Source organism: Priapulus caudatus, unplaced genomic scaffold (genome assembly GCF_000485595.1).
Source record: "Priapulus caudatus unplaced genomic scaffold, Priapulus_caudatus-5.0.1 Scaffold29, whole genome shotgun sequence".
Lineage (NCBI taxonomy): Eukaryota > Metazoa > Priapulida > Priapulimorpha > Priapulimorphida > Priapulidae > Priapulus > Priapulus caudatus.
In genome coordinates this window covers 822,095-838,494 of record NW_014577090.1, presented here as the reverse complement: position 1 = coordinate 838,494, position 16,400 = coordinate 822,095, and the positions used below count along the sequence as shown (strand labels likewise).

General features: G+C 41.4%; 3 protein-coding genes across 3 annotated transcripts in view; 2 read left to right on the top strand and 1 right to left on the bottom strand.

The window, feature by feature from the left end:
• Positions 1-4,074, bottom strand: part of LOC106815518 (protein FAM47E-like) — an 11,780-nt gene extending 7,706 nt beyond the window's left edge. The window contains exons 1-8 of the mRNA XM_014819986.1: positions 3,989-4,074; positions 3,459-3,624; positions 3,080-3,334; positions 2,570-2,724; positions 2,044-2,137; positions 1,050-1,303; positions 593-751; positions 227-307 (exon numbers count right to left, since the gene is read on the bottom strand). Coding sequence (XP_014675472.1) covers positions 1,097-1,303; positions 2,044-2,137; positions 2,570-2,724; positions 3,080-3,334; positions 3,459-3,624; positions 3,989-4,059 — 948 coding nt within the window. The 5' untranslated portion in view covers positions 4,060-4,074 and the 3' untranslated portion in view covers positions 227-307; positions 593-751; positions 1,050-1,096. The remainder of the gene's footprint in view (positions 1-226; positions 308-592; positions 752-1,049; positions 1,304-2,043; positions 2,138-2,569; positions 2,725-3,079; positions 3,335-3,458; positions 3,625-3,988) is intronic.
• Positions 4,075-5,467: 1,393 nt separating this feature from the next.
• LOC106815508 (MCM domain-containing protein 2-like) lies at positions 5,468-11,842 on the top strand. Its single transcript, XM_014819976.1, has 14 exons — positions 5,468-5,599; positions 5,775-5,835; positions 5,972-6,030; positions 6,532-6,635; positions 7,804-7,871; positions 8,497-8,586; positions 8,773-8,870; positions 9,084-9,168; positions 9,885-10,018; positions 10,234-10,343; positions 10,613-10,767; positions 10,955-11,150; positions 11,428-11,581; positions 11,696-11,842. Exons 1-14 carry the CDS (start codon positions 5,468-5,470, stop codon positions 11,840-11,842), a joined length of 1,593 nt encoding a protein of 530 aa, XP_014675462.1.
• A 2,277-nt stretch (positions 11,843-14,119) lies between these two features.
• Positions 14,120-16,317, top strand: LOC106815650 (MCM domain-containing protein 2-like). Its single transcript, XM_014820146.1, has 3 exons — positions 14,120-14,258; positions 14,354-14,427; positions 14,712-16,317. The coding sequence occupies exons 1-3, from the start codon at positions 14,150-14,152 to the stop codon at positions 14,796-14,798; spliced, it is 270 nt and encodes an 89-aa protein (XP_014675632.1). The 5' UTR covers positions 14,120-14,149; the 3' UTR covers positions 14,799-16,317.
• The last annotated feature ends 83 nt before the right edge of the window (positions 16,318-16,400 follow it).

Sequence of the window (16,400 nt, the reverse complement as noted above, 5' to 3'; positions counted from 1 at the left end):
CCGTCGCTTTGGAAGAAACGACCTAAGAATGAACCTCTGGTAGATGTCTACTCCCTGAACGAGAACATGACGCAAGCGAAAAGCGCCAGCGGAGCTCTGGTATGTGTATGTGCGCGTGTGTGTGCGTGTGTGTGTGTGTGCGCGCGTGTGTTTGTTGCTTTGCCCTTATATATATGCACGTAAGCGCATCTAATCAGGATAGTTCAACTGTTGCCTTAATTATTACCTCGGGCATGTTGTATTTTCCGCTTTTCTCTATAAAGCGCTTGAATGCATTGGATCCGTGCAGTTTTGCCAACTCTTGGTTCTGCAAAAAATGCATCGCCAAATAAACCAAAGAACACGGCAATGATTACCTACATATAGGCGCACACGCGCGCACGCATGCACCTACGCATACAGGCAGGCAGGCCGGCACACATACCACACAAACACGCAGGCATGCAGGCACACGCATACAAACACACATGTACGTGCGCCCGCATACACATACCAAGACAAGACACACACGCACGCACGCACGCACGCACGCACACGCACGCACGCACACACACACACGCACACACGCACACACACGCACACATACACATACCAGCGCTCCGCTGGCGCTTTTCGCTTGCGTCATGTTCTCGTTCAGGGAGTAGACATCTACCAGAGGTTCATTCTTAGGTCGTTTCTTCCAAAGCGACGGCTTTAGGTACCAGCTGCCGTAGTTGTAGCGCGACCATCCTACCGTCGGTTTACCTGCCGCCTGCATAGTGGTAAACGCCGGGAGCATGCAGGGTAAGTACCCACGCAACAAATCAACGCGGGTGTTAGACATCTGTCTGTAGGTAACACCATCTTCGTGACATCTACACGATGAAATATTCGGAATGCTGCGTGTGCAACTAGTAACGAGAAGCAGTAGAAAATATGTATTGAAATTTTGCTGCCATCTACACGCCGAATCAAATAATGGCCTCGACACGCGAAATAAATAACGTTTAACGCGTAAATCTGTACAATTTACTTTATTGGTGTCCTGTATGCCAGCTAAGATTACACACCTGTGTTGGTCTACTGTTCGCGCTAAGGACTTTAGCTTGGTCTATGACTACTGTGACATGCCAGCCTCCGCCTTCAGCTCAGACGGCACGCTGTTAGTCGACACTACGTGGATGGGGAACGTCATCGCAGGCTTGTTGTCCAGCTCTCCCGTGAACAGGTTGAGTACGGCCGGCTCCTCAACGGAATAGCTGCCCGGTCCCACGTCCCTTACCAGCTCGTAAAACTTCCGCGCTAACCTGCGCATCTGCTCGTTCTGTCAATTACCGATGGCAGCAAGGTTTGCACGGGGTATAGGGTGATCGCAATCCTTCCGTCCCCACATTCTTCACGCAACAAGCTCGCTCACGCACGCACACACGCACGCACGCACGCACGCACGCAAACCACACCACACACACACACAACACACCACACAGCACACAACACATGCATTGCAACACACACACACCACACGCACGCATGCACGCTACAGTAACGCACGGAAACGCCTATAACATCGATGCGAGCATGTATCGTAGGAATAGTACGATGGATTACCACCAGATTTGCGCGGCAGCGATGTACTCGTTTTATATACTTATATATATATATATATATATATATATGTACTTTATATTATATACCTTATACCTTATAATGTTCACCATAGTGCGTGCGTGAATGTGTATGCGTACAGGTGTGTGCGTGTACGAGCATGTGTGTGCGTGTACGTGCATGTGTGTGCGTGTACGAGCATGTGTGTGCGTGTACGTGCGTGTACGTGCATGTGTGTGCGTGTACGTGCATGTGTGTGCGTGTACGTGCATGTGTGTGCGTGTACGTGCATGTGTGTGCGTGTTCGTGCATGTCCATGCGTGTGCGAGTGTGCATGTGTGCCTGAATGAACGGGCGTGAGCACGAACGTGGGCGTGTGCGTACATAGATATGAGAAAATGATCGGGCATGAGTAGTTCGCGATATACTACCGATGGGAGCCCGTTTTCAGGCACCCACCTGTTGTCCGACATCAGATGCACTCACTCCTCCTGCTCCATCCGACGTGCTCTTTGGAAGAACGTATGAGCAACGCGGTCGCTTCTCATCCGTACTAGAGCGTAACAATAGAAATATATATGGACACCTATATGGATATAAAAAATATATATATAGAGTCTACCATAATTTCTATGGGCGTAACAGTTAGTGGCCCCAATTGTAAACGAAAACGTAGTTTTCAGTGAGACCAACACATGCTAATAGGAATTAATACGAGCGTTACGTACTTGCTAATATTATTATTTTAATTATAATTTGAAATGAATTTAATATCCACACACACTGCTATCACGACTGTAGATTTAGAGAATTGAATTTTTTCGAATTAGAATAATTGTTATAAGGCTTGGGCTTGTCCTAGTTGTTTTTATTTTTTTAATAGTACTAACAAAATACATGTTAAGTTTAACATAACCTAAGTTTAACCAGTAAGAGCTAGCTGTTAATTTTAGTATTGATGAAGCAGAGATTAACAAATATTTACGCTGTGCCTTGAGATTTGGCCAATGATGAGGTAAGCAGCGGTTTTCTGATTGAAGATTGGTTGATGGTTGCTTCTACATTCTTCTCTGCCATTAGCACCTCAGCCTTCTGCTTGTTCATAGATGGATCCAGAAGGTTGACTACATCTTCAAAAACCTAGTTATTTGACGCGCGAAATGTATGGTCTCGTTATGACACCAGGATACCTGCCCTGCGACACGAGATTACAAGCAATTCAGTTAGCTATGCCATAAGTAGGTTCATGGTTTGTTTCTAGGTTAAATGTATTTTGACTATGCTTTAGTTGGGAGCACATGTTTTATGCTGGGGGGTAGTGGTGGTCCAGTGGATATCGCGTTTACTGAAAGGTCAGAAAGACTGAGGCACCGTCAACGCACATTACTACAACATCTTACTACGTACTAGTATTGCATATCTTTTCGATGTACATGTCAGTAATAGCATGACTATAATATAATCTATACTATTGTACACAATGAATTTAAAATATTGTATAAAGTTCTATGTTCATGATTATCGTTACCCGCGGTTCCACTGCCTGAACAAGCTGTGGATACAGTGCGAGGGGGTGGCTCAGCAAAGCTTCCTCCAAGCCCTCAATCCGATTCCTTCTCTTATGCTGGTTAGGTGTGCACTTGGCAAAGCATTTGTCATATTTGCTCAACTGCTTTTTAGACTTCAGTGGAAGTGGAAGAGGAGGGAAAACATCCGACATGCCAGGGACTGTTCTAGAGCCGACACGTACCTGCAGTAATTATGTGCAACCAAGCATTTGCATTCACAGTATAGATCGAAGGATTTACCTGCAGAACCTGCCAATCCGTAAATGTAAATACGTAGGTGTAATTTCAGAAATGCGATATACGGACCTTGCGCAGTACACCAGCATTTTCATCTGGAGGTAACCCGTCTCGAAAATCATCCAAACCTCCAACAAGAAAAGACCAGTGCGTTCCAAGAATGCAAGCATTTTTGCGTGGCCCTGCTCCTACCCTACTTAGTTTTGTCAACTCTGTTTGCAATCTTTCCCTATACCTGTAACCAGAATAGGCCCGATAAATATCAAATTTTAAGTTGTAATCCACTTGTAGTAGAAGAAATCACGTTGTAATATTGTCATTGTTGCTGAAAACGCTAGCATGAATTGATGTTCCACCTAGATACAGACCGCTATGTCCGCATCTTCATTTTATTGCTTTTCATTAGTTCTTTATGTAGCATATAGTAGCTTGCTTGTATCTATATCAACAATGACACGATGACGCTTAATTACTTGTGCCGCGCATAAAATGGGTGTGCTAAATCTGCTAATGGCAATGCCATTACAGATAACTAGCGCATATATACTGATATATCTTTATAATATATCGAGATTGCTCAAATATTAATATTTAATTACCATGGTTGTCTTCGTGTTTTGTTGTTGTTAATTGTCGGAACAAGGCACAGGTCATATTTGTTTTGTGCCATTCCATAAAAATTTCTAGGCGCTTCAACATAGACTGCCCAGAAACATTACAGATCACGATGACCAGGCACGACAGGAATGTGCCCAGGGAAAACAAACACGCGTCGAAAAAGTAACGCTTACGCTAAGCATATGTAGTTACTGTGTTCACATTCAACAACATCTCATCGCTGTTTAAAAATACAAATATCTTAAACGTCAATTAGTCTAGTTAATTGTTTAGATGAGAATTAATAAAAAGGAGCGTTTACAGATAAGAAGACGATTTCATAAATGATCATAATCCGCTGCAAGTGACCATGACAATATTTCCCAGAATGCCTTGTAAATATGTCCGCGCACAGTTTCTTTTTCTACTGAGCATATCGCCATCACTGTGATGTGATCGCCATACGCCTGGAGAATTTTACGTTTTAGGTCGTGTAACAAACACTTAATTCGTCCTTTGAAAACAAATAATATTTTCGGCGTTTTCTAATATACTGCACGTGCACTGGCGAGTGACAGTGACCTCATAATCATTATGATTATGATTACAAATCAGATTGCCTGATTGGTCTTCGAAGTTTATGGCAAGACTAAACAGATCTAAAGAGATCTGGCTAGACTGCATTGACGATTGTGTATCGAAGACGAACACGGAACGAGCCGCGTGACGCTGATAGGGTCCAGGCGCGGATTTAGGCCGGTTTGCACCAGTTTCCAAAAACCGGTCACAGGCTGGGTATCTTCAGAATTGACCCTCAATATTCACCAGAATGCACCAAATATAGCCTAATTTTTTTTAAATTACCGGGGGGCATGCCCTTGGACCCCCCTAGCTCAGTAGCTGAGACTAGAACTATGGAAACTGGTCACCCAAACCCTCTGGATCCGCCCCTGTCTATGTCCCCCAGGGTACTGCCGGAACGTATACCCTGGTATTAAAATTAATACTATCTAATATGCCGGACCGTACCTCGCCTACTCCACTAACGAGTCTAGGGAGTCGCCTACGCCTGAGAACAATATATACAATGTATATATTGTTCTCAGGCCTACGCCTACTCCCTAACTCTAACCATGCCCCTAACCCTAACCATATCAGCTGGATAGTTACCAGGGTACGTTCCGGGATACCGGACCGTACCCAGGGTACGTTCCGGCAGTACCCTGGGGGACATAGACCCTATGAGCCCAAGGGACAGCGTCACACTCATGATAGCTATAGTCATAGTGGCCCTGAGAATACGAACCGTTGAACATATTCTACGTGTTCTATCATCTATGTAGGAATGACTAACGTGTAATAAGATGTGTAAATAATATGATGATATATTAATTATTATGTTCCAAATCCTAGACAGTGACATAGCTAACACACTTAGTTACACAGGCACCACAGGCATCATCAACCAATAAACCATAGTCATGGAGGCAACGAACCAGAGCTTGCTGTATCAGCTAGCCTTTCTCTCCCACCTGGACAAAACGAGCGCACTTGAAAGTATAAAGACTCAGTGCAAACAATATGTGGATAAGAGTTCAAAAGAGGTGCTGATCGTACAAATAGTAATACAGTCATATCTGCTTGTACAACTTTGTTTTGTGCATAATTCCCACTCACTAACACATTTGTGTAATTCAAATATGATCTATGATATCTCATTATACACCCATATAATCAGCATTCAGACATGTTTGGCGTTTGTAATACTTTTCATGTTTAAAATGACAGGAAACCTCCGTGTACAGATTCGTGGTTGAAGTTTCCCCATCTGATTTAATGGACGAATGTGGTAATTAGGAATTATTTTTTGCACAATATCTATATATCAATGTTAAAAATCGAATCCAACAAATACATCTTGTGTTAGTAGCAAATGCCAGATATATAAATTAAAAAGCACTAATGATTCAATATCACCTCTTCAGCTGGACTGTGTAACAAGCTGCTCAATGAACCACTGAAGATGGTGAATCTATTTCAAGAGGTATTATATTATATAGTGTAGTCATCTTACATCTGGTAATTTTTGCAACAAATGACCTATCCACCATGCCATGGAAATGATTTTACAGAAAATTCATTGTGATTTGTATAGTGTGTAGATAGAAAACCAGCATGTTTTGCTATGCCAAGATTAGATTGTGCCTTGCTAACTGCACTTTCGCTAATTGCTTCAACAGGTTCCTTAAGCTCCTACCTTTTTATTTACAAACAAATTTCTGTCTGAATCATGAAATGCATGTGATTTTTGTAGAAAAAGTCCCGAAAGTGCCACATACAGCAGTTATTTTGCATTGCGATAAATAAATAAATTAATAGTCATTAATAAATAACAATGTAATTATTTGGTAATGAATAAACGAGCTTCACTTGTTTAATGATGAAGGGAGTAGTAACTGAATACAGAAGTAGAGAAGTAACTGAATACGATCTGGTGCTAAAATAAATGGTGTTTTTTTTACCAATGTTAAATGTATTTGCATAGGTTGTGCACAGCATTGTGTCTGCGTTGGAGTTGCTACCATCCTTGGTGTCTTGCTGTCAGCTGATGATAGTTGTTAGACTTGTAAGTCTTCCCAAATTCCCGAGGTGAGTGCCTTCTATCAACTCGTCTACACAATAGCCTCACATACTAAATATACTACAGAGAATAATCGTCTCATCTTTACATTGCATTGTATATCATAATTTTAATAAAAGCATAAAAACACAGTGATGTTTGTAAAGTAGTCGTGCTTCTACACACACTTAGTGTTATTACTATGGGATATTTCATTCTAGTTATTGCATACGTTATGTCAGCAACTTGCCTGCAGCATGTCGAGCACTCGGGTTCTGCCGGTATGAAGGCATTGTATGCAGTCTAACAACTATCAGCAAATATACGTATGTATAGCAAGCTCGCTTTATCTCTTGTGGCTTTTCTCGACGTAAAAATCATTTGTTAAATATGAAATAAGGAATGAACAATTTCATGATGGTTTCAATGTAATCTATTATATATATCACAGATCCCAATTGCCATTAGTAACTTCTATCACAAGCATAATTTTTTTTATAGAATATGAATGATTCCTATCAATATTGTATACATAATTTCATTAAAGATATTACAAAAAGAAGAGATGGCAGGTTCAAACCAGTTACACTTTGTACAAAGCTCCGTTCCGGGCTTGTTTTTTCTTAAATAATACTAACATTCTCATAAATTTTTATTCCAGACAAAGTGCTCAATATCACTGTCCAGTCAGGAGTTGCTATGGTAACAGTGGTAACTCATTCATCAGGTTTCACACTGCAGGAGCTAGAGAGAAACAAACTGTCAGGTGCAAAAAACTTGTAATACTATATTAGTTGATGGACGTACATATAAATTTTCATAATTGTCACACTGCAGGAACCTAAAGAGGATAATGTTGACCAAATATCTATCAATATGGTTGTGAACATTAGCTAAAAACATATTTATACAGCATCTGCTGCATGAGCAATAGTCGCTGCTACCGAATGAAAGGACTTCGCTGATTTAAATGAATTCTACAGAAACGTGCTATATAGTGACGTGTTAATATATAGTGCACAATTAACTGCTAAAAGCAGATTATTTTAAAAACCAACAACAACTAATGGCAGGGGTATAGTTGTCAATGAAAACATTCTGGCTTTAGTGAGAATGAAAACGATGCAGTTAGCCTACCATTAGAGAAGCAATATATATTCTACTGTTTTAACAAGAGATAATGACGATTGGTTGCAGAAATGACTTCATCTGTCCACACTGTGGAGCGGAACTTCTGGAAGACGTTCACTGCAGAATCCTGGCTGGTGAGCAATACACCTCTCAAGTAACGCGGTATAATATGCAGCTGTTATGATCAGGACGACAATAAAAACTTCGATATAGGTGTTTTGTAACAGTAGATGGTGTTCATAGGCAGCAGGCGTGAATAAGCGTATGGCACAAAAATTAATTAAAAATATTAATTAATATTCTACACATACACAACATGCATTTTATTTATGCTAAATAACCAAAGTTTCAAGGTATTAACTGTGCCTGAAATCTGCCAGCTAAATGATGCAAGTGGTCTGATCACATTTTACAAAAAAACAAACATCAGACCGGTCACCATGGCTGAGTCACTTGATGGAGTGGCACAATTTTTCATCAAGTCCAATATTTCCATGCTTTCTAGACGTCCTTAGGCCATCTAACTTACGTGTATAATGCAGGGTAGTGCACTCTAGTGCCGAAAATTATCGCAAAAAAAAACTTTTTTTGCGATAATGCAATGGTAATCAATCTGCAGAAGGCTACTATAGTGAGCCCCCTATAGTGAGACATTTTAACATGAACGCAGGAGCCATGAACAAGTGTAGACAGGAACCAATTCAGTAAAAAACACGGATATAGCCTTGATGTCAACTATATTGTGTGTATTGCTTGCAGACAAGGTTGTGGCAAATGTAGTGAGCTTGGAAGCTTTGTCACCTGGTGTAACGAACAGAAGATTTCAGTCAATACCCATCTACGTGAGAGGTATCTGCAGCAAACATGAAAGCAAGCAAGTCTACGAACACGTGAAGATTGTTGTTATGTAATTAGTAGTAGGTTAGAATTCCACTCATTAGTTAAGATTAAAGCTACACCATTGGAGGAATTTGTGGCAGAAGGGTATCACCAAAGACATCAATCACATGACATGTCCTGGGTTTGTATCTACAGATGAACTGGTTGCCATGGTGACGCTCGGTGGTTCCTTCGTCGTGCTGGGCATTCCCGTGTATGACCACCAGGAATCAAACCTGGGACTCGCTATCGAAGTAAGACATCGTCCAAAGTCATGTTTGAAGAACTATATATATATACATATATATATGTAATCATAAATCTGTCACGGACTTCCCCCAACTATCCTCTATTTCATTATCTCTAGCAATTGTTCTTACCACAAATCACCTTCTGTAAGACAACTAGCTGGCGCTGCGTGGTTGTCACGTGCAGTAACAATTGGTTGCATTATAATTCTGTTAAAGGCAAACAACATCTTGCCAGTAACATCGCATTACACCGATCCTGTTCCGGTCCTGCTTCCCGACTCTATCCAGAGACTACTAATAGGTAAATGATGCTCAATGCCAGCTCACCCCGTTTTTACTCAAGGTCAACTAAAAGATGATTGACAGCCGTAATAGAACAGAACATACAATGGATGTTTTTCTAATTGGCTCGTGACTATGACGTTATGGAGTGAATGTTACTGTGTGAGAAATGCAGCAAACTTGTACATAATTGGCATCCCCCCTTTGGCAGTCAATACAGGTGTTTGAGAGATTAGTGATGCAAGCATTTAAAATTGGATTCTAAGTTTTGCGACAGCGGTATTAGGCTATTTGATAATACAGTGCGGCCCCATTATTATGCGATCGTTGGGGTCCATAAAATGTCATTGCGAACAAAATGGGTTCACGCTAAATCGGGGTTCAAGAAAATCAGCATATAAACTAACCCCCCACAGCAACAATTCATGTAAACTCATTTAGTTGCGCAATCTATAGGCGATCGTCACTTCGACCTAAGGCAGGCTTAACTCAGCAAAAAACGTTTCAGTTCCGGAAAGAGCAAAAAAACGTCCAATGATTCATCGCATTATATCCGAATTTGCGTTAAATCGGGGTTTCACTGTATTATGTACTTGCCAATCAACAATTAAATAATCACAGTTTATTCATCTGGCTACAAACGCATTGATAAAATATGGTGATACAAAAAATAAGCAAATTAGGATCTTGCCTATTTTTCATGATACCTATCTAAACATCTCCCTGCGTGTTCAGACAGGCATGCGTCACCATGGAGCATAGCAGTGAGTCTTGCTTACATCTTTGCCTCAGAAGTGTGCCCTCCCCCCTGCTTCTTCAGACTCAAGCTGGGATTACTACTCGTCCTAATGACAACAGGAGAGCTGAAAGTTAATAGTTGCTTCATTTTGAAGTCACATTTCGTCATATATATATACTTGCCAACATTAGTTGTGAATTGCATGTAAAATTATGAATTGACACTAAGGTCAGGTGATAAATGGCATCGTAACATTTTGGTGCGCGAGTCAAACATTGTCACAGCAACACAGCAAGTTGATAACGAAGGTGCTATAAATGCACGTGAAATATGTTTATATTTTAGAAAGAAGGAAAGATACCACTGAGCATCCTAGCTGTTGGCGTTAACGACACGATCATACACCGGTTACTGGTGTATGCTGCAAGCTTCACAGACCGCACTGTTCACCACACGCAAGTCTTTCCCTCCCGTGTTACACCTACACCTCAAGCAATTCCACCTCATGCGTAGCTAACCCTATATACTACTCTCCATAACCGGGAGAACCATTGGCAAATGAAACAAGCCAATCTAGCACCGTGCCGTATTGCGCAATATTCCAATCTAAACAATTTTTCATTAATAAAGTCTGAATACGAATTCCACCAGTGACGCAGCTGTAGGGAATATCTTATGAGGAATATATCGCTAGTCATTCATCGAACGATGCGCTGTGTTACAGCACTAGGAGCAATCTGGTGGCCTCTGTAAGCAAGGACCCACATGGCACAAGCACGCACTGCGTGGAAGCAGGAAGCCTGCTACTGGCACAGGGAGGAATATGCGTTCTGGGAGACATCGCACACCTAAAGAGAGAGAAGGACGTGCTCAGGCAAGGTGAGGAAATTTCTCTGACATCACGATCCGGTTATAATTTCTGGAAGCAGTTTCATTTTACAATATGTGAAAAGGACATTTTCTAGCTGTATTGTCCGTTTTCTGTTGATAAAAATATGATTTAATCCAGAGGGGAGAGTTCAGGGTGGGTTAAGAATACAATATGAGGGGGGCTTTTACATTTTAGTGCTGGAAAGTGGAAAGCTTACTGTTACGATCCCCCCGAAGTACAGCGAGGGTCTCCCCCAGCATGTGCCACACCCTCTACAGTGCTGTATATGGGCACAGAACGACCCCACCTTCGCTAAGAAAACACCAGCGCAGCCTGGTGGCGACCTGTTCACTCACAACTATGTTGGGGAGGAGGTAAAGACACTGGCAGAGTAAGTGATGCAGTGCAGAAGTACACTCAGGGTTCTCCAAGAGCACTCGTCGAGCCCCGCCATCCTAAAATGCACCCGCCACTCTAAATGCTAAAACTAGGACCATAAAGGCAGCCCCGCCATGCTATAATGAAGAAGCTTGGAGAACCCTGACACTACAGTACATGTAATATAAACAAATTACAATGTAAAACATGATAGCGATGTCATTCATTCCCAGCTTGCTGCTCATAATGATATAATATCATATAATATCATAATGAATTCCGTTTTGTAGTTGCTTTGGAATGGTGTTCTTCACGGATAGTGTTGATCAAGCGGCAGATGCCTACGCCGAACAGCTGCTCATCCACCAAACACTTTCTAGGGCTATAGATGGCACCTCCACAAACAAGCCGAGTACAGAGATCACGGAAGCTGACCTCAGAAAGGTACTATAGTATGATTGTGGACCATACATAGTATTATATCATGTTCAACGGAGTTGAATTAAAAAATTCCTTACGATATAAATAGACAACAGTGGTCATATGATTTGCTTCTAGTTTGTAGAGAGTGTGAGGCACGGGGAGGTTGCCATGACGATGGACGCTGAGAGACTGCTGCAGGGATACTACGTGGCTGGGAGGCGAGTTAGATCCACGAGTCTCCACGGTACCCAGTTTCCAATCACTGCAATGTCAACTTTGTGAGTGCTGCCATCTACTGTCACATATAGATAAATTCAAATCCAGATGAGACGGGATACTAGAGAAGCGTTGCCGAAAGGAGATTTGATCCGAAGCGCTCAAGCGCAGATCTTTCGCGCAGTTCCGCGGCAAGGCGCACGCGACCGCGGGAACGTCCTACGACAGTATGCAGCGCTGGCAGCTATGGATCCGTGCGCCGAATGAGATTGGCGCGGCGCACAGATCCAAGCTGCCAGCGAACAGTCCGGACTTTTAGTGGGCGGACACAGAGGGTAGACATTTGGGACGTGAACAGTGTTCACTTGTTATAAAAACTGTAACCGAGTAATCTGTTCGTAACCGAGCTGTGTCACGCCGAAATCACGAAGACTGTCGAAATTCTGACATTCGCGACCTTGCCAGTAATGGAAACGGCTGTCGAATCAGGAAACAACCGGCGCTTTCGCGCCCAACGCTGCCAACGTTTTGCAACGTTCCACTTGGCGAGGCTCGTACGGGAGTTGGAAAGCAGTGCACCGCCTAGCCGCCGCTATAGCCATAGACTGGCTACTCTCGCACCTCTGGGCTTAGCTTAGTAATCAATGGCTAATCGAGAGTGGGAGCGAGTCCTAGGCTATATATAGCCTTTGCACTCGCAACCTCTTGAAAGAGAGTAGGCCTTACTAGAACATTAAAAATTTCGTAGTAAATATATTTCGTATTTAGTTAGCATTATATTTTTTTATGAACGCTTCAAGTGCCTGTGTCTAGTATAGCCTAGGGTATTCTCAACCCTAGCAAAGAGCGTTTTCTTGCTAGTCGTAGTAGTCTGTAGTATCTAGTGGTTCAAGGATAGAGAACATGGTCCCAATATTTATGGGCCCAATGTATGGCATGGGCAAAAAACCAATGTCATTTACATCAATATAAATATATTTATATCAATATATAGGTTAGGGTTATGGTTAGGGTTCGTCATTATTGTAAGTTAATTACTAGTACAGAGTTAGTCATTATTACTTTTATATAGCTCTGCGGTCTGGTAGTTACTAGTACTAGTACTAGTAGTGCTGGTAACTTAGTAGTACTACTACTAGTAGGTATGTAGTAGTAGCTTAGTAGTAATATTGTAACATGTATTGGTAGCAAGTATTCGTAGCCGTAGGTGTGGAATGTAATACAGTCTTAATGGCCGCTAGTGGACATTGTCAGTCTAAACAACTTATCATCAGTGTGTGCTGTACGTGCGGCTTGATCTTGTGCCAGTGGCTGGTACGAGGATATGTGCAATTATCAGTGTAAACAAGATAATCAGTCAGAAGGGCCGTGCCTCTAAAATGGCTGCCGAGATTGAGCTGGGACGGCACGATTCAGATAGGACTGTACGGACTTAATTCGGGAAGTCTCTTTCGCTACTAAAGTTATAGTTAGGTGGGGGTGTCAACTCTGCACGCGGGCAGTTAAAGAAAATTCTTTGCAAATGACTGAGAGAGCCTCGTTCGCGCCATTATGGTAGCGAGTAGTACGAATAGGTCAGGGTGATTAAATAAATTCGAATCGCTTTTTTAGAAAAAAGTAACGCGCACCAAAAAAAGTAGCAATTACGACTTGGATTTATTCTCGCCTCGGCATATCGAAAGGTTTGTGCAGCGCCACAAATCTCAATTTCCGATTACAGGTCATTGGACTACGGGAAATTGTTCTAAATACAGAGCACGAGTTGAATGAAATGGCGCCACCAGCGTGGCGCGAAGCGCGCTTCGCGCAGGTCCGGGCGGCCAGAACGTAAGTAGTGGTTAAGCGACGATAGCAAGAGAGCAGTAGTCGTAAATTAACAGCTTGTACACAGTATGGCAGATAAGGCTATGTGTCCCCCTGACTCTGTTTGAACCTGGCTCGTTTAGCTATTTCTGATAATTTTTATATTACGTATCTATATATATATAATCTATATAGGGTTAGGGTTAGGGTTAGGGTTAGTCAGAAATAGCTAAATGATCCAGGTCAAACAGAGGTCAGGGGGACATAGACCCTACGAGCAACAGTATGGTTGGGGCATCTGTAGTTTTTAATAATATTTTTTTGGCAGTTAAGGTAATATCTGTAGTAGGTAGTGTCTGTAGTAAAATAGGAGTAAATACGAATTACTGTCAGGTAATGTCTACTGGGATATAGTACCAGCAATGATATATAATAGTACCAAGAGCTAATAATACTAAGGTATTATTAGCTCTTGATAGTACCTACAACTACAAATTGTCTGTAGATAGTTACATGAACATCATTTGTTGTCACGTCCCACTCACTATATGTGACTTTGATCAATGTAGGATGTCACTAGCTGAAGCACATGCCAAGCTGAGTCTGAGAAGAGAGGTGGCAATACCCGACGCTGTGATGGCTATCTTACTGTACGAGGAATCCATCACTGCACGATACGGTCGGTATGCACAAGCTGTTAATTGTCACCAAAATAAATGAAGCAAAATCGGTTAAAATAACTCGGAAAATTGAAATTTCTATTTTCCCTTGCAGGCTACTCTGTTCTGAGTGTAAAACCATCGCCTCACTGTAGAGACTCCAATATTGGGGTGTATTTGGGACCAGAAGTAAGTTTTTACAGGACGTGCCGAGTAACGATCGTATATAAGCTATACAAAAACACAACTCTTAGATTTTCGGGCTGATTCATGGCCCGTGAAAAAAGGGCTGGCTAATGAATCCATATGTAAAACGAATTGTCAGAATCTCCATATTAGTTATTGTTGAACCCTTGTGAAATACAGTGAAACGGCTACTCAAGGAAAACAGCAAAAATAACCTTCACGGGCAGGTGGCAGCTTTATAAAGGTGACGCTAGCTTAGGTTTGACCGTATCTTGTTTAATATGCAGAATGACCAGCGGATGCTGCAGTTTCAACAACAGCTCATTGCCTTCATAGCTTCACATGCTGGGGACCTAGAGTTTAGGGAGGAATGATCAGGATTTCACAATATACTGATCTTTCACCATCAGGAGTGATTAAACATGTTTTGCAGCTCGACTAAACATTTTTGTAAGATTATAGGATTAAAATTATAATTATTATCTCAAAATGACCTACAAAAGCGACTACTAGAGTTGTTAATGCATAAGAATATGCACAGTTGTCATACTTTACTAGGTCGTTTTTGGTCCATCAATTGTATGTTTACGTGATAGTGCAATTTGAAAATTTTGATGTCGTTATATATAGTTCTATTTATTTATTAAGTATATTTATTAAAACGATTCTTTTTAACTTTATTAATTAAAAACTTGTTCTGCAGGTTTCCATGTAAACGTCTCTCACCCGATCATGCCTTCATCTGATTATATGCAGGGCCATTGAAGCATTCACTTAGAATCGGGTGCAATGATGAACACCTTTACAGGTGTGCTGTTACTTAACGATGCAATGCTTCACAAAGAACACAACAGATGGCGGTGGCAGTCAGATAATCTATTATTGCCGTGATTTGCTTACCAAGCTAAGCATTACCAGTACATTCATTCAGGCAGCACTATACGCACGCATAGCTGTATAAGCACTCACTCACACGGGCGGCCTCAGCCAACCCTGAACATCTCACCGCCCCACAACCCCTAATCCCGCATGTGATACATTCATACATTCAAAGATAGGCAGCATGCCGAGTGGCAAAACCTAACCTTGTATAATATAACTGTCTTGTAAGACCTATTTAGCTTCTACCCAGTTATAAACATGAAGAAAGTTGGTGATTCAGACAGGCGTGACTTCCAACAAATTGGAAGCTACAACATGCATGTATTACTATCTGTGCTTGCTAATCAAGCATAAAGACGTATTTAATATAGGATAACAGATTTTTAACAGTATCGTACCCACCGATGCCTATTCATAAATGTTTTGAAACAAATATTAACAATCAACTTATAACATCATTTCACACTCAGTAGTAATCCTGATGTACAGTCTTTACACAGTATAACTATGGTGACTGGCATACACAAAAATAATGAGCACATTAACATTGTTAATAGTTAAATTATAGTTAACAATGATAATAAGCTCTTAATAAAATCAAATGAAAGAAGGTAAGTAAATATAAATAAAGTACCACTTGAGCAATATAACAATATGAAAATCCATTGGAACTAACGAGGATATTTGTGTTTGTGTAAACATTTCGAATGATTTAATTGGGAACGAATTTATATTTCATTCAAATTAACATGGTGGGGCAATATTGACGAAATGTTAAAGGAAATTAATTAAGGAACTAATACTAATAAGTCACACAATTGAGGATAGAGCTAGATTATTAAATTACCAAATTTATTCTTGTGGCCATGGAATCAAGACTATAAATGCAAGTCATACAGTATCCTAAATTACGCATCACAGTCGATCTACAATTATAGCAGGCCCGTAGCCAGCTTTCTATTGGGGGGGGGTTCGTTTTTCAATATTGGCAATTTGCTCGGCAGGGGCGTGTACAGGATTTGTACCAGGGGGGGTCTAACCGTAACCCAAAGTTGCGAGCACGCGAAAAGGGGGTCTGGGGGGCACTCCCCCAG

What these genes read in the sequence shown, in the direction of transcription:
- LOC106815508 (XM_014819976.1), top strand. Translation starts at nt 5,468, where the DNA reads ATGGAGGCAACGAACCAGAGCTTGCTGTATCAGCTAGCCTTTCTCTCC. An exon ending in TGGTGAATCTATTTCAAGAG is followed by an intron (nt 6,031 to 6,531) that starts GTATTATATTAT and finishes GTATTTGCATAG; the next exon opens with GTTGTGCACAGCATTGTGTC. An exon ending in CGGAAGCTGACCTCAGAAAG is followed by an intron (nt 11,582 to 11,695) that starts GTACTATAGTAT and finishes ATTTGCTTCTAG; the next exon opens with TTTGTAGAGAGTGTGAGGCA.
- LOC106815650 (XM_014820146.1), top strand. Translation starts at nt 14,150, where the DNA reads ATGTCACTAGCTGAAGCACATGCCAAGCTGAGTCTGAGAAGAGAGGTG. An exon ending in ATCCATCACTGCACGATACG is followed by an intron (nt 14,259 to 14,353) that starts GTCGGTATGCAC and finishes TTTCCCTTGCAG; the next exon opens with GCTACTCTGTTCTGAGTGTA. An exon ending in GGGTGTATTTGGGACCAGAA is followed by an intron (nt 14,428 to 14,711) that starts GTAAGTTTTTAC and finishes TTTAATATGCAG; the next exon opens with AATGACCAGCGGATGCTGCA.